General features: G+C 42.7%; 1 protein-coding gene across 1 annotated transcript in view; it reads left to right on the top strand.

The window, feature by feature from the left end:
• HEATR4 (HEAT repeat containing 4) overlaps positions 1 to 18079 on the top strand; it is a gene marked incomplete at its 5' end in the record, with an annotated part of 68672 nt that overhangs the window by 5356 nt on the left and 45237 nt on the right. The window contains 3 exons of the mRNA XM_084629921.1: positions 11650 to 12622; positions 15135 to 15322; positions 16740 to 16883. Coding sequence (XP_084486047.1) covers positions 11650 to 12622; positions 15135 to 15322; positions 16740 to 16883 — 1305 coding nt within the window. The remainder of the gene's footprint in view (positions 1 to 11649; positions 12623 to 15134; positions 15323 to 16739; positions 16884 to 18079) is intronic.

Here is an 18079-nt window from a genome sequence, read left to right as displayed (position 1 = left end):
ACTATTTTCTAAATTATTTAAATTGTAGTAGTGCCCAACATGTGTGGGTTCTTTCCAAACACAGACGAAGACAGTCCTTGACCTGAAGATTGTACTGCACAAGTATATATAAAATCTGAGACAGCCTCATAACTATTCCCTGTTGAGTCAATATAATTAATTGCTTAGAACTAACCTTTGGAATGTAAGAGGAAGGGGAAACAGCAGCATTGATGCTGGCAAATACCGGTTCAGCTTCTATTTTGAACATAGTGGAGACTTAGATGAGTGTCTTGAGAGAGCTAGTTGGGAATCTTCCACTGGAATGATTTTCTAATGGGAAATGTCCTTTTTGCAAAAATGTAAATTTTTCCAAAAAATTCTAGTTTCTGTCAGGAAAATTGAAATGACAGCAGAGGAGTTACCCACCTGGAAGGCTCTAGTAAATGTTATCTTCTCCCTGCCAGAGAAAGTGAAATTGACAAGAGCCTTCCAGGCAGGCAACTGGGTGGGCTGAGTGTTTGAGGGGGCTGAGCTTCCAGCCTCTCCAGATGCTGGACACTGGGCATCTGGTAGCCTGCCTGGAAGGCTCTTGTCCATTTTTCTTTCTGCAAGCATGGCAAAAATGAAATTGATGAGTCTTTGAGTCAGGCAGCTGGGAAACTGAAAAATCCCATTTTGATTCTCCCCAAGACCCCAAATGAAATTTGAAATTTCTATCCCAGGTAAAAAATGTGGGTTTTTTTCTTTTCATCCCAAATGAGAACAATTTTTTTTTTTCCTGAGACCTAGAAATTCTTTGTGGGGTAGACATTTCATTCTCCAAGCAGCTCTAGTCCCAGCTGTATTAGCGGTTAATGCTAATGCTGGATGTTCTGTATTATCTTCTCTCTCCTTTGCCATATTGCAGTGTGTATGCTGTTGTTTGTCTTGCTAATAAGAATAAAGGTATTGTTTTTGTTTCTCATGTGCTTCTGGGGGTCCTCATTCTAATGACAATTTCACTGCTGTAGCTGATCTGGGGGTTGAACCCTTTCAGACCACTACATGCCAATTTAAAGTTAACTTTAAACTACAGATTGGGCTACAGATTTGGCACCCAGTGTGGAGCGCAAGAGAACACAGAAACCATCTTGTGTGTAAAAGGAAGGTTCAAAGCCCACCTTCACTAAAAGTCCAAAGATAGAATCATTGTTACCCTCTGACCCTTAGCAAGACAAAGTGTCAGACCGTAATTTACTTGGAGCATAGCATTTTCTGTCTTCTGTTTCTGCCTTTTGTTTACGTCTTCTTTTGAGTGTTGATTCTATGAGCTTGAATACAAAGGGTGTGGATGCCTTCTTGTGGAGTAAGACTGAAATACAATTGACTAGTCATTTTCCTTTAAATGTTAAAAGGGTATATTGTGACATGAGAACTCGATACCAGATAGAATTGAGTAAGCAGTAGCATATGGCCTGGCACCCACCTACAGACCAGAAGTCTCTCTGAGAGGCAGTCTTGAGTGAGCTCCTCTGGACTGTGCCATTGACATAGGTTCAACTAGGGCAACTGTGTGGGACTACATTGGTAACAGGCTCTCCTTTCGGTGGTTGCCCATATTGACCAGTGAATAGACTGACATTGCTCATTTGGTCATGAGTAGCTGAGGGAGGAAGCACTCCCTCTAAAGACTATATGGGACTGTTGTATTAATGTAACCAATGAATTGAGTTAATAAGGGATACAAAGGGATGCTTTCTCGAGTCTATTTAAGGGTGTTATGAGTATTATAAATAAGTTTTGTATATTGGAGTAGGAGTAGGTGTAAAACCTTCCCCCCCAGATTGAAAGTATCTTCTTTCCTCATTGGTCCTTCTGGTCAGGTGCCAACTAGGTTATTTGACCTACTTATATGAGATTTTGTTTGTTTTCTTTCTAAAATGACTGTTGCACTTTAGAAACCATAAGTATTCTGTGGCACAAAAAGGAACATTGAAAGATATAAGCACCTAGCCAGGGTATAACTTTGGAATATTAAGATAATATGCTTCTACGGGGGCATTTCAATTAATAATTGGAGCTAATTCCGAAATACAATCCATGAAATGAATTAAAAGTCTGACTAAAAGAAGCATCAAAGAAACTTGCCATCTACTCAATATTGAAAGAAGCAACTGAGAAATCAGACGGTGGCCCCTTCCAATGAGTCCTGAAATCAGGATATATAAAACTGAGGTCACTATGTGGGACAGTGGATCCCCAGAGCTTGCTGAGCCCCTGCAGAAATACACTCTCCTCATCCAGGGCCACAGAACTTAGAAGAGCTGGCCAAGCCCCCTCAGGCAGCCTCTGACCTCAGCCAAGGTCACAGGACCAAGAAGAATTTTGAAGAGCTTTTGCTTGAACCCCATATGGGCAAGACTCTCCCCTTGTCCAGGGTCACAGGACTAAGAGATGACTGAACCCATAAAGGAGCTCACTGATCCCCAATGCCACCGCGCCCAGATCAACCGTGTGGAAACAGGTCCTGAGTGTACTACAGAGCAAAGGTTGAGTGTGACACCACCAACGCTTTTCATGACTTTGTCAGCTCAGTCCAGCAGCATCACAGAGCATAGTGAAGTATGGTCAGAGTGGGAAAATCTATGAATGCTGTGGCTGTAAAACAGACCAGAGAGTGTGTGAGGATGCTGGCTGTGGATGTGCTTCCTTTTTCCCATGTGAAGGGTGAAGGTGTATAGGGTTATTGTTGTAGGATCATTAGAATCCTCAGAGTATCGTGAGGGAAGGTCTAAATCTACCCCTAATTCTCTTTATCTACACAGCAGATGTTGCTCCATCCACTGTTTTATTTTCTCAATACGCCACAGAGGTTTGTCCCTTTTTACAGGGCAAGTAAAGCACACGTCTAGTGCATCTTTTGCCAGACTGAGGGTTCTCTCAGGGAGGTTTCATATGAAATCAGTGTGGTATGTAATAGCTCTTCCAGTGAGCCATTTCAAAGTCATCCCTCTCCCTGATTTCTTTCAACATGTAAATGATCCAAATCCAGATACCTTTTATTTAAAATGGACATAGTCCTCATCTTTCTCATGAGATCCTATTCTAGTCTGAAATTTGCTAAGAGAAATTTTGGGGGAATTTTTTTAAGTTGTTTGCTGAGATCAGGGAGCTAACCCTTTTTTTAAAAAAAAAAATAAGGAACTAAAGTTTTGGATCCATATCTTTCCAGTGTATATCCTTATGATCTTTTTCTTCTAAGGCTATCAGAGCATCGCTTCTGTAAATAACTCGACTTACTGCATTTCCCTCCTGTACTGTGTGGCTAATTATATGAAGATTAAGTTTGGGCTAGTTCTAATGGGCACTCCTCTCATCCATTTTCCTATGACTGGTCACCGTGAAAGAAAGTGGGAACACTGAAAATGCAGTATGGAAAATTGTTAGCTATTAGATTCATATGCACTATATGGAGCCTAACAAACACATTTTTTCAGTGCTACTTTTAAAGTGATAGGTACTTTACTCAATGTATAGAAGTTCTGTGGCAAGTTATGATAAACTAATAATGAAGGGAGTGGGAGAAAGGTGACATAAAAATCACACCGTTGCTCAGTGTTGGCATGTGCACATCTGCATAGTTCCACTCTACACATATGTAATGATGGATTTTCTTTTGTTTGTGCATGTTTGAATTAACTCACTGCAGGTAACATGGCAGAAGTGACTTTTTAGGAGCATTTTGAATGAGGAGCTCGGTGACCAGGTGAACTGATTGGGAGAGTGTTTCATGCATGGGAGGCAGCATAGAGAAAGGGGCAGAGAAGGCTGTGGGATAAGAATGCCAAAGAGATGTTGAAACTACTGTAATTGACGGAGCAGAGGAGGTGGAAAAAACATGGTCAGCAATGAGATCAGAAATGTAGTCTGGGGCACAGTGGTGTAAGGCCTCAAAGGTGAGAACAAAACAGTTGAATTTGATATGGGTGGCAAAAGGGAGCCAATAGGGAGCAGGATCCGAGGATTGGCCAAGGAAGATGATTATAGCTGTAGAATTTGGGGCAGAATGGAAGGTGGTGATGCATGTATAAAAAATTCATGAGAGCAAGTGTTGTATTAATTTGGGAAGGAGGCAATTAGGCTGTGAACAAGTGGTTTAACCATCAAGGCAGAAATAAAGTTATTTTCCTGTAAAATAAAATCAGTGTTAGGATTTGCCAGTCACTTTCTCCAGAAGTACCTCCTAGCCCCTCTCTTAGATTTTTAAAAGAAAATAATCCCCTGACAATGCAAATTAATTGAACCACCTGCTGCTCAGATATGGCTGTGCAAACACAGGACCTTCAGTGTGGTTGAGCCAGCATAGCAGAGAGCAGAATTTGACACTTTATGTACAAAACCCAAACCAGACAGACTCAGCAATGCATCATGTTTCTGCTTTCAGTGTGTTCCCCCTGTTTGCCTTTGAGGTGTTTGTGGAAAAAGGCTTGGATCTGCCCTGGAAGCCAAATTCAACTTGGTGTAAGGGTGAAACCTTTGGGCCACAATAATCTGTTATGCAAGCAGTGTTGTAAATTTTACATAACATGTTAGGGATAAAGTAGTACAATTTGCAATGATCTGGCATTCCATAGGAGTGCAAAACCAGTGAAATCCGTATATAATTGAAGTCCATTGCAAAACTCTCATTGACTTTGATGGGGATAGGGCTTGGTCTAATTAATGTAACTTTCATCCTGAACGGGAAAGAGGGTATAGCAGAAAAAAATTGAGAGTCTAAGTAAAAAATGGAATTCTCCCACATCCTCCTACATATTGCATCGTCACAAATATTCCAGAGCTAAATTCACCCTGTTATAAATACCCACAATTCCCATTCAATGCAGTGAGATTTGTACCACTTCCACCAGGGCCTGAGTTTAGTTCTTGGAAATACTAAGTCTGTGAAAGTTGCATCCATTTGGTACACTCACTGAATGCAAAATCAGAGCATGTTACACTTCTTTGCCACTTAAACATGTTTGCTGGCTAGCCTATTTCTGAAGTGCAAGCAACCTAAACTACCGTTTATGTCCCTTCCAAATTTGGTTTAAGGACTCAAGTGTCAGTCTACTGGGCTTCTAATAATTTCTATAGGTTTCCTTCTCAGATATTTGTTTCAAAAACATTGATTTCATATAGCTTTGCTGCTCCTGCCAGAATAGGAAGCCTGGATGGACGGCTGTGGATCATTAGGTCATCACAAAGGTGTGGGATTTTCAGAGAGAAAAAGATCAAATAGCCAGTCATGGATAATTGCTAACATGGGACTGAGTTAGGTGGGAACAAGTAGTTTAGTCGGCTATTTTTGTATGGTGATTGTGTTTGGAATCCCAGCTCTACAACAGCCTTATAATGAAAGCTCTCTGTGTAAAAGGGAACATCAATGAACAACCTATCTGTGTGTGTCACGGCATGTAGTTTACAGCTTCTTCAGAATACTCCAAGTTGAATTCAATTATATCTTTAGGGAGCTCTTTATAGCCCTAATAAGCCAGAACTGACATGACAGAGCCATGATTGGCCAGCAGACTTGCTTTACATTCAGATAGGCCCTCATCAGTCCCATATGTATTGGTGATCTCAGAAAATGGGCTAGTTCATAAAGATATCAAAGGAAGCCTTACTTTAAAATTATCCCTTTCAAATTCACCATTTCAATTCACCTTGTACAATTTTAAGAAATAGCTACACGGTTCCTTAAATCTTCATGAACTCAGTGAAAGACACTCAGGGCTAGAACCACAAAGGGGGTCAGGTACCTAAGTTGTCATAAATATAAAGGGAAGGGTAACCACCTTTCTGTATACAGTGCTATAAAATCCCTCCTGGCCAGAGGCAAAATCCTTTCATCTGTAAAGGGTTAAGAAGCTAAGGTAACCTGGCTGGCACCTGACCCAAAATGACCAATGAGGAGACAAGATACTTTCAAATCTGGAGGGGGGGAAAAAGGCTTTTGTCTGGCTGTGCGATACCTTTGCTGGGAACAGATCAAGGATGTAAGCCCTCCAATTCCTGTAAAGTTAGTAAGTAATCTAGCTAGAAAATGCGTTAGGTTTTCTTTGTTTTGGCTTGTAAATTCGTTGTGGTGGAGGAAATGTGTATTCCTGTTTTTGTGTCTTTTTGTAACTTAAGGTTTTGCCTAGAGGGATTCTCTATGTTTTGAATCTGATTGCCTGTAAGATTATCTTCCATTCTGATCTTACAGAGTTGTTCTCTTATCTTTTTTTGTTCTTCTAACAAAGTTCTGTTTTTTAAGAATCTGACTGGGTTTTTTGGGTCTTAAAAATCCAAGGCTGGTTTGTGCTCATCTTGTTTATTCTCACATCTCCCCAGGAAAGGGGGTGTAACGGCTTGGGGGGATACTTTGGGGAAATAGGAACTCCAAGTGGTCCTTTCCCTGATCGTTAAATCACTTGGTGGTGGCAGCGTTTTACCTAATCCAAGGGCAAAGACTTTGTGCTTTGGGGAAGTTTTAACCTATATTGGTAGAAATAGGCTTAGGGGGTCTATCATGCGGATCCCCACATCTGTACCCTAGAATTCAGAGTGGAGAAGGAACCTTCTCAAAAGTTTAGATCCTCAAAACACCCATCTAACCTCGTAAGTGCCAACTTTTATGCTGGTGGCTCTGCATAAAGCTATCCAAGACCTGCTGGCTCTGAGAGGTGCATCTGCTTACGCTCAACAGTCTGAATGCTCACCAGGCTGTGGGAGACCCAGTCAATTACCCATTCTGCCTAATTCTACATGGGGACTTGAACCCCAATCTCCCACATCGTATGTGAGTGCACTAATCATCGGGATATTGGGCTTCTCCATGTTGTGTAAAGAAGGGCTCAAATATTATACCGCATCAAATATTATAGGTGGGGCTGGGAGCACTGCCTATTATGAAGGATGCCAGAGACTTCCCATTATAAGACTCTGTTTTCAGTTGCTTATAACTTTATCCAGCGTTCAGCATTTGGGTTAAAATTTTCCATGCCAAATGTCTCCATCAGGCTGAATTTTTTTTTTAATTTAAGCCAAAAGAAGTCAGTTTTTTTTAAAGAACTGGACTAGGGAAAAAATATGTTGTTTTGCCCATGTTAAAATATTGTAGTGACCTTTCCTTGAAAAGCTCTAGTGCCTCCAGTCTTTGGAGCAGGAACATGAAATCTGAAAAGGCAGAGTGGTTTTCAAACTTTGGTACTGGTGATCCTTTCGCATAGCAAGCTTCTGAGTGCAACCCCCCTTATATATTAAAAACACTTTTTAATATATTTAGCACCATTATAAATGATGGCGGCAAGGCGAGACTTGGAGTGGAGGATGACAGTTTGTGACCCCCCCCTCCACGTAGGAACCTTGCTACCCCATGAGGGGACCCCCTGTTTCAGAACCCCTGTGGTAAGGGGATGGATGGCCTTTTTATCGGGGATGGGTCTTTTGCTGTGAAAATCTGCCTCACTTTGGTCATGTTAACAGCCTTTGAAAAAATCAGTTTGCATATGCTCAGTAGAGATTTCTTAGAGATTTAGCAGCTAAATCTCCTAAAATCCCATCCCCACTGAGCATGCTCTATATCCTCTCACATATCCTCTCACACCCCTCCTCTATATCCTAAGTGTGACCGTACTGCGCTTGCACCATCCCCACAGAATGACTAAGCATGATCCTGCCTAGGGCTACAGGGGTCAAGTTGGACTTGCTTTGTAACAGCTGTGTAGATGTTCAGGCCAGAGCTCTAGGACCCCGCAAGGGGGGAGGGACGCAGACCTCAGGCTTCAGCTCAAGCCTGAACATCTAAACTGCAATTAAACAGCCCCTTAGCCCAAGCCTCACGAGCCTGAGTCAGCTGACATGGGCCAACTGCAGGTTTTTAATTGCAGTGTAAACATACCCTCAATGTACTCAGTGAGCGGGAGCAGCTCTAGTCTCCAAATACCTACCTCAAGGCTCTGCATCTCTTATGTGGTGATAACCGGGGGGGTTGACTTTCAAACTGGGTTTAGACACGTGCATGGGCTGCTAAGAAGAATGCTGTCTTTCTTTCCTGTTCAGAAACAAAACAAAATGCTGATTGAAATTGTGGAACACTATCAAAATTTAGATACTGTAAACCATGCTTCCTCTTGCATATGCTGAAGAGGTTGTAGCTTGCCCGACCCATTTCTGGGTTCGTTTCCATATTGGCAAGTATTGGACCAAAGTTTATAAAACAATTGAGTTAATTGTAGACTGCAGTGTCCTGATGGTTTTGAAACAGGTTGTTTCCAAAGCACTTACCAATAGGCTTAATAAAGAAACTAAAATGGCAAATAAACATCTTGTTGTTGATTGGTAGATTAGTGGTTGTATTACACTGGGAAGGAGCCCTTCACCACATCAGATTGGGAAAAACACAGGAAGGACTGCTGAGTTAGAAAAACTCAGAGCTTGTCCACACAGGAACTTAGTACGCACCAAGGCAGGGTGTGCACTAAAAGTTCCTCAGTGCACTTTGATGTACTACTGTGTAAAGCAGCTGTTGATCAAAGCACACTAGAACTTTTAGTGTGAGTAGCAGGGTTCACATGGCGACATAGTGCTCTAGCCTGCAACACACTGTAAATTACAGTGCATGGCAAACTGACCTAACTGACCATGTAGACAAGCCCTCAGAGTTTCCCTGGGAGGGTAGAGTGTGTAGGAAGGCATTAATTGCCTTGTTCTCCTTTCCACCCTGGCTCTATCCTTACTGTATTCTGCTCAAGCAAACTTCTTCCAGTTGATCATGGCTGAAAATAAATCTCTTGTAGACTGGGGCCCAGGTTAAGGTGGGGAAGAGATTTCCTGGTGCTATGTATTCATTGCTCTATTAGAAACAGAGCTAGTCAGCCTGCATGAGGAGGATGAAATATCTATATAGCACTACAAAAGCTTGCATGGTGCTCTCCAGAAGTAAAGTCACTGTTCATGTCCCAAAGATCTTACAGCCTAAATTAAATTACAACAGACAAAGAAGAAGAACAAATGAAGGAAGGAGTGAAAGTACCAACAAACAAGGTGAAATGTTTTGAATGAATGAACACATTTTTACGCTGGAGAACAAGGCAAGGCAAAGAAGGAGAAATGAATAGCACTGAAGTGGAGGTCAGCTAATTGAAAGAAATGTGCTTTTTAAAGGAAAGATTTGAAGGTTGAAGGCCTGATTCTCTGTTCTGCCCCATCCCCCTTTACACTTCTTGGGTGGCATAAAGGGAGCAGAAACCGGCATAAGGAGGTTGCCTGATTTGAGTAGATCTGCTAGAATATCTCTGTGCTGATACCTCCACAAGCCTAGTGTGTGTTGGGCGTGTGAAGTGGGGCATACTGGGGCTGTTACTGGAGCATGTTGTTCTCAGGCTATTTACAGACAGTGAACGGACTGTCAGGCCATTGCAATTGCAATAAGCGTGTAAGTGAGAGGTCAGCGCCTTTGCAATGAAAGGGGATTATATAGTTGTATTCATTCTGGACAAATCTCTTCCAGTATTATCTCTCTTAGATAAGTTATTGCTGTCCTCTGGGTTTCCCAATGTGCTTTTGTCTTCTTTCTGTTCATCTTTTGGACTGTAACCTACTTAAGGCAGGGGACTATCTCTATTTGTAAATGTTTGCAAATTGTTGAAACTTCACAAATAAGAAGTAATAACAAAAGTGAGGCAAGTTTTGTTGTAAAATAAAGTAGGCCCATTTTGAAATTAGTCTAAAAAAATTCAAAGTTATTCCTATCTTATTTTTTCACTTGTTAAGGGCTGACAACATGTTCAGCACTACACAAGATACATAATATAAGAAATCTCTCCCCTGAAGAACTCACAATCTATCATAGGATCAAAATTTAACACAATACTGTGGGGAGCAAAAAATAATGTTCTCTGAATGAAAACTTCTACACTGTGTTTATGCTAAGCACAAATATTTGTCCCATAAAAAATCAGATTTATGTAGGAATGCTGATTAGACCTTATATAGTGTTGCATAAAAGGCTCTAACAGCAATTAATAAAAGATAATGTAAAATTGAAGATTTAAAAAAAAATCCCTAACAAAATGAGGTAGCTCTCAATCATAAGTAAGTGTTGCCGTTATTTAAAAATAGGGAGCTTTATTTAAAAATGAATTACTGATTGTCTATAGGGACAAATGACACTTGGTGGAATTGAGGTACATCACCAGTTGCCAGGCAACTACTGTAAACAGTTTGGGGTTGGGCCTTTGAGATCCAAAGAAACTGAGATTTAGCATGCAAGGAATAGTTGATTGTGCCTGTTTGTACAAGACCAAGACTTGTAGGATCCAGTCTGTAAGGTAAATACAAAGTCTTTCCTGCCTTTCTAGGTGGTGATTTTTTGTTTTTTGCTAGCTTCAGTAGAGTTCATATATAATATCAGTGGAATCCGACATCATATGAGCCAAACAGCAAGTGCTGACTGATAGGAAAAGTAAATTAGGTGGGATATGATGGTTCAGGGAATTGGTTATGCACTGAGTGTTTCATCTCAATGTTTCTGGTTCAAATCCCGCTGAGAGTAGTAGTGAACAAAAGTTGTTGTTCCCACTGGGTGGATGAAGTGAACTTTATTAAATGAATTTGGAGGCCAGAGATCCTATTGGACAACTGTCTGTTACAAAACCACCTTTCTAAATGGAAGTATAGGCAGAAAGGCTGACAGAGTAGGGATACTTAAAGGTCCCTTCAGGTCTGGGTGAGGCATCCTGATGGGGTGGGAAAGCTTCCATGACTCCCACCTGTTCTCTGGACAAAGGGAGCCCTTCATTTTCCAAGGCTATCAATCCAGCAACTTTTGTAAGCAGGAACAACTCCCTATAAAAGGTCTAAAAAGGTCAAAAGATATATCTGTGTGACTCTTACAGCATGGAAGAGCAGTATTGATTGAGGGGTGGAACGGAAGGAAGGGTGATAAAATATGGTAGGACTGAATGAATAAAGTAAATAGAACTAGTCTTTTTCACTCGTAGATGGGCGCTCCTCTCTGTCAGGGTAGGATGATGTGGGAGTAGTGTGAATTTCATCTGCCTATGCTTTGCCTGTGGTGTGGAATGGCTGTATCAAAGAATAAAGAGAACAAGTTAATGGGAAAGAGAGTGGATCTTTGCTTATTTTCTTTTTCTCTTTCTCACTCTTTGTCCCATTCTCCATTCTTTTTCTCCTTTGTCCTTCCTTTACCATTCACAGAAATGTAGGCTTCAGTTCAACAAAGCACTTAAGCACATGCTTAAGTCCCTTTTCAGTGGAGTTTAAGCATGTATTTAATTGCTTCGCTGAACCTGGGTAAGGAGTTAATTGTACCAGCTCTGTCAGCACCATTGCTGACCTGCTGTCCTATTCCCATGCCAAATCAGTTTCACACCAGCTGGTGCTAGGGAAGTGTGTCTTCTAGAAATGCAAACTGAATGCATCTTCAGTGTTAAAAGATGCTTCAACTAGCAATAGGGGAAGTTGCTATGGTGGAGCTCCCCTTTCCTGCATGATGGAATGGGATAAACTGGGGTGACCTTCTTCTTTGTAACATTCATTATTTTGATGGACTCCAGCAATCCCTTGGAGAACCATGAGACGCTGATGTATTAACATAGCTCTTCAAACTGATCTTTATGTTTTAAAGTGTTTTGTCTGCAGCCGCACTGAGGTGTTTCACTGTTGCTGGCAGGATGAAAATATCAGCCTTTTACAACAGCAATAATCCATTCCCTCTTGATGCTGAACTGAGGGTCACAGTTTCTGAGGACAGCAATGATCCAGCCGGGCGCTTGGTGTTGCGCAGCGGCTCTACTGTGAGCTGTCAGACTACAAAGGCCTCCACGCCCTTGCAAGACTTTTGCCTTTCCAAGCAGCACTATAAGCTCTACCAGAAAAAGTACTTCTTGAAGATAGCCACAGACCTGAGATTCTCCAAGGAAGTTGTGAAGCACAGAGGACTGCAAAGCCTGCCATATAAAGAGTATGATTTCAAGGATCTCTACAATGCTTCTGACATCATCCAAAAGCCAAAAAGGAAAGAACCCATTGCTAAGAAAGTAGGGCAACAACCATTCAAGCTTAGCCCTCTGAAGCAACCACCTCGCCATATGAAATTGGATTTTTCCTCACCTAAGGACACCAGGGTTAAAGTCCCCATGGAAGAGAGACTGCAGAGAACCAAACTGGACAGCTCACTCAAAGAGTCATCTCTGCCACCTATTTCTCCTTCTCTTCCTTGTGAATCTCCTGCCACACAGACATTCCTGACAGAATCCTATGAAATGTTATCATCCTCCATGACCAGAAGACAGGCAAAGAGAGTACCCATGGATAACATTCAAGCATCAAAGAGCGAGGCCCGGGGATGGGAGCAAATGCTGTTGGAGAAGCTGAATAGGTCCACAGCTCAGTGGATTGTGAATCAGCAGTCTGCCTGGGGTGGTTGGATTCAGGGGAATGTCCATGGCTTCAAGAAACAAAAGTTTGACTGGAACAGAATCAGGGATGAACTCTCTTCTGAAAGCGAGTTGAGATTATTGGATGCAATTCAAGCAGAAGAAGATGTCGTGGAAGTCAGTCCCCAGAGCCATGTGGAGAAGAAACCAGAGACTCTGCTTCCAGTTTATTACAGGTGAGAAGGACTCATTCAACAGGTGTAATAGCGCAGTACATGCAATTCCCTCTTTTGGCTTAGAACTGCGTGGCAAATACATTCCCAGTTCTGTAGGAAAACATACAAGGTTTTGGAAAATGCTTTGAAGATCCAAAACCAAGAAATTCTTTGAGGAACTGGGAGTGCATTTTGTTTTGTTTCAGAAACACTGAAACAGGAATGTATTGGTTTTTCCGAAACGAAATATGTTCCCCAAGCTCCCTGGGAGCTGTGGCTTTGTGGCAGTCTACCAAGTAAGCTGCCAAGGCACCTGGGAGCTTGGTAGCCAAGGCTCCCAGGGCTTCCCAGCTCCACAGCTGCCTGCTTGGGGGACTGTCCAGGAGCCAGGAAGTCCTGAAAGCCCTGGAATTTGTCTGTCTGTCTGGCAGCCACCAAGCAGGCTGCTGCAAAGCCAAGGACTTTAGGAGCCCAGGCTGCCCAACTGTCATCCAGTTAGACTGTCCAGGAACCAGGGAGGCAGGCTAGCTGGGAGGGAACAGACAGATTTCTGGGAAAGTTTCATCAAAATTGACACATTTCCACAAAATGTTTTGATAAATCAGCATTTTTTGACAGAAAAATGTTCCACTGGAAAATTCCCAGTCAGCTCTACATAGGCTTTTCAAGGTGAGCTAATACCCACATCTTTCATTGTCAGACTAACATTATCCTTATGTTATTATTTATATTGCCATAGCGCCTAGGAGCCCCAGTCATGCACCGAGACCTGTTGTGCTAGGCACTGCACAAACACAGAACATAAAGATGAGCCCCATCCCAAAGAGCTTATAATCTAAATATAAGACAAGAGACAACAGATAGATATAGACAGATGAGGGCAGGGGGGAAGGAGGACTGTGAGGAAACAATAAGACAATATTGGCCAGCATGGTAGGCAGTGGTCTCAGCACACCAACAGCCTACCTGCGGGCAAGTTTTTTTGTAAGCATTGTGGCAAAGGAAAGTTTTGAGGAGAGTCTTGACAGATGACAATGAGAGAATTTTGCAGATGTTGATGGGGAGTTTCTTCCAGATGTGAGGGGCAGCATGGGAAAAAGCACAAAGATGTTTGTTTGAAAATTTAATAAGTGGGCAGTGGAGGCTGGCTTCACAGGCCAATCGGAAGCAAGCATCAACATCTCAATAATGAATAAGAGATGATAGAAAGGGTGGGATTGACTGAAGGGCTTTGAAAGTGAGGACAAGTAGCTTATGTTTGATTCAATAGAGAAGGGGGAGCCAGTGTAGGGATGCAAAGAGAGGGGTGATGTGGTCAAAGTGACAGGTTAGGAAAATGATCTTTATAGCAGCATTCTGAATGGATATGAGCAGGGGAAGTTTTCATTTGTCCAGGCCAGAGAAGAGCATGTTGCAATAACTGAGATGCAAGACTTCTCATTTAATAGTGACTGCCAGCACAGTATCTTTCCTTGCTTTGGGAGATGGAGGGGTAAAACATGGCTTCTTCTGATGCCATTATATAAGTGCTACTCCATAGATCCTCAGTCAAGGAATGGGGTCTCAGGTGAATCATATAACTTGGTTATTGCTCTGACACACATAATTCTAGTGGGTTTGGGTGGCTTACTGAGGACCAGGTCTGTTACAGATGCTCAGCTAGCCTCCTCCGAGAGGTGCTTTCAGCCTGGCTGGCAGTTCCATGCAGAGGTACTCTGCAGAGGGAAATGGATTCACTGATTCTACCCACCCAGATGATGCTAAAGTGCTATGATGGCAGATAGCCAATGGAGTGATGCAGATGATCTTCAAATTGCTCCAGGGAACAGAAATGTTTAAAGCGATACTCTTGGTCTTTGAGACAAGATGGCCTTTCATCTGGTGTAGTGACCATGCACACTCACAAGAAGCCATCCTGACCAGCTGTTTATGGTGATCATTTCCCATCCCCACCCCCCTGACATGCATAGGTATCCTGGTAAGTATTCAATTTAAAATTCATCTTAAAGAGATCTCTTTGTTCCCCACAGAGTGGCTAGCATGGCCTTATATTTGATATGATGCCTATCACCTATCTGAGCATCTCCCAAAATTGTGAAGTGCGCACAAAGATAAATGTATCCCCATCTCTCCTCCCAAGACATCAGCGACTTTTTTTTTCTTTGTGAGAAGGCAAGGAAGTGAGTGCAGGGAATGAGGTTGTGGAACACACATTAAACAGTGAGCAAAAAATATCAGATTGTTGCACACCAGCCAAACTGTGCTGAATGAAGCACAGGGGAGGTGTGCTGTGGCAAAAAAGAGTGTTTATGTAATGAAGCAGCATATCAAGATGAGATAGGTAATGTAAATATTCCTGGAATGCTGAGTTGAGAGCTATTTGAATATTTTTAGAACAGCATACAATCGATATTAAATGCAATTTTTGATAAATACAGCAAAAGGGCACTCTTGCCCATATGGTCCCCTTTTCCCACTAATTGCTCCCACTATAAGCCTATGCTAGGCTAACAGCATGTTTCTTTTCTGTCAGGGTACCAGCTTACTGCCCGAGGGTGCTTTGGACAGATGACCCAGTTGGTACAAACAGTACAGCTCATATAATAGGAAAGAAGTGTCTCAGACCAACATCTCTTTTGAAGAACCAGGAACAGCTGAACTCCCATGTTGGGAAATACTTCTATACCACTAAGAACGCCTTTGAGCAGGAGCTCTACTTTGGTAATGTCCAATTCCTGTGCATGGTTTTATATGGTGGATGGATGATCTGGCCAGGCCCGAGTACACAGGAAGCAGCCTGGAACCACAAGATTAGTGACTTTGAATCAAGTGTTATGAACTAAGAAATATGGGCAACTGTTGTAAAATCTATAGGAGTTTCTTGATTTAACTATATTAACACTTTTAATTCCAAAGGACTAGTGCCTCATAATGAAGTGCACTCTATGTGGGCCACAGCTAGAGCCCATCTGGAAAACTCGTTAGTGCAGAATGCTGCAGCCTGCTTGTTTGCTGCTGCACGCAGAGAGCTCTCTGCACCGTGAGGGATCCTTGACTCTGGAACTCACATGCTTCATTGGTCCTACAGATGACTTTTTTGGGATACATTGAAAGGTCTGTCTATTTTCCTGGGCTTATGGGGATGGGAGAAGAAAGTATTAAGAATCTGGATAATCTTATATTCCTTGGTATTCTATCATTTGGCAATTGAGGCAGATTTGAATGGACAAGTTGTTTGTTTGGATGTTTATTTGTCCTTGTGTGAATTTTAAATAATTGAACAAGTGCCTAGAGCTTGAGGTAGGAAGTTATTAAAGGGGCACCATCAATTTAACCAGACTTCTGTCCAAAATCTCTCTATTATGGTCACAAGTAATACTGAAGACCACTATAACAAAAAGAGATTAAAGAAAATGTTTTCTCTCTTCAGTTTGTTCACTGTGTGTATTTGGCAGCATTTTGTGAATAGTCCGATCCACTGTTTCCTCAGGATGTTTAGTCAGTTTCCCCCTGCAGCTTGTATGGGTCTTTCACACGGCTACAGAGGGGAGAAAAGCATTTTAAAGAAACAAGAAAAATGTGGTTGTAAAGCCAAAGAAATTGGCGAGGGCGGGGCACTGGGGCAGTCCCTGAAACTATTTTTGGTATTGCTAACATATGAGCCCTATGCTCTTATCTGTGTAGACCCTGCAAAGTTGTGATCTGCCCCATCATCCATGGGATAAAAGAATTCAGTGGGAAAAGACCTTCATCCATATTTAAAGGAGACAAAATAGTGGGTAGCTAGCCTACCGGTTGTGTGTTGCTGGAGAGAGATCTAGCTTCAGGAGTGACCCCTGGTCAACTGACCTCTGAACTGGCTTTGTTGCAAAGTTGATATGCTGGTCAAAGTTGTAAAATTCATTGCTGAAATGGACCCAACAGCTCCAAAGCCACAGCTACATTGTATTTGATTCCTACAACTCTTCCTAGGCTACATTGTGAGGGCCCTCTCAGCAGCAACAATAGCTGTTCCAGAGCATTCTCAGAAGTACTGGGAGAAATAATGGATTTATCCCTCTCTTGCTATATGTTTCTAATCTACAAAGCCTGACAGTGAAGCTCTCTGATGTAGTTATTTGTGCCTGTGTACATTTAGGGACAGTCAAGATTGTCCATCAGGTAGATGACAGGGGGAAGGATCACTTTATCCTGGAGAATCATGATGAGTACTACAAACACCTCCAGCAGCACTTCCCGAGACCTCCAGAGCATTGGAGTTTCAAGGCACAGAAAGGGGCAGGTAAGAGACCTGTGCCAGTCTGGGGGACACTGAATAGAGAACTGCTTCTTAACAAATAGACCATGACTCTCAAAGGAGATTGTTTAGGGGCAATCACTCCCATTTCTTGTCTCTGGCTTTCTATTGAAGTAGACTTGCATGGTTACTTGTAACTGAGGGTATGTCTACACTACGGAATAAGGTCGAATTTATAGAAGTCGTTTTTTTAGAAATCGGTTTTATATATTGGAGTGTGTGTGTCCCCACAGAAAATGCTCTAAGTGCATTAAGTGCATTAACTCGGCGGAGTGCTTCCACAGTACCGAGGCTAGAGTCGACTTCTGGAGCATTGCACTGTGATAGCTATCCCACAGTTCCCGCAGTCTCCGCTGCCCATTGGAATTCTGGGTTGAGATCCCAATGCCTGATGGGGCTAAAACATTGTCGTGGGTGGTTCTGGGTACATATCGTCAGGCCCCCGTTCCCTCCCTCCCTCCGTGAAAGCAAGGGCAGACAATCGTTTCGCGCCTTTTTTTCTGAGTTACCTGTGCAGACACCATACCACGGCAAGCATGGATCCCGCTCAGGTAACCGTCACCGTATGTCTCCTGGGTGCTGGCAGACATGGTACGGCATTGCTACACAGTAGCAGCAACCCATTACCTTGTGGCAGCAGACGGTACAGTGCAACTGGTAGCCATCATCGTCATGTCCGAGGTGCTCCTGGCCACGTCGGCTGGGAGCGCCTGGGCAGACATGGGCGCTGGGACTAAATTTGGAGTGACTTGACCAGGTCATTCTCTTTAGTCCTGCAGTCAGTCCTATTGAACCGTCTTATGGTGAGCAGGCAGGCGATATGGATTGCTAGCAGTCTTACTGTACCATCTTCTGCCGGGCAGGCAAGAGATGAGGATGGCTAGCAGTCGTACTGTACCATCTTCTGCCGAGCAGCCATGAGATGTGGATGGCATGCAGTCCTTCTGCACCGTCTGCTGCCAGGCAAAGATGTAAAAGATAGATGGAGTGGATCAAAACAAGAAATAGACCAGATTTGTTCTGTATTCATTTGCTTCCCCTCCCTCCCCCGTCTAGGGGACTCATTCCTCTAGGTCACACTGCAATCACTCACAGAGAAGGTGCAGCGAGGTAAATCTAGCCATGTATCAATCAGAGGCCAGGCTAACCTCCTTGTTCCAATAAGAACAATAAGTTAGGTG

This window comes from Lepidochelys olivacea, assembly GCF_965140295.1.
Source record: "Lepidochelys olivacea isolate rLepOli2 genome assembly, chromosome: 6".
Classification (NCBI taxonomy): Eukaryota; Metazoa; Chordata; order Testudines; family Cheloniidae; genus Lepidochelys; species Lepidochelys olivacea.
Note: the sequence above shows the minus strand (reverse complement) of the source record. Positions and strands in the feature narration are given on the sequence as shown.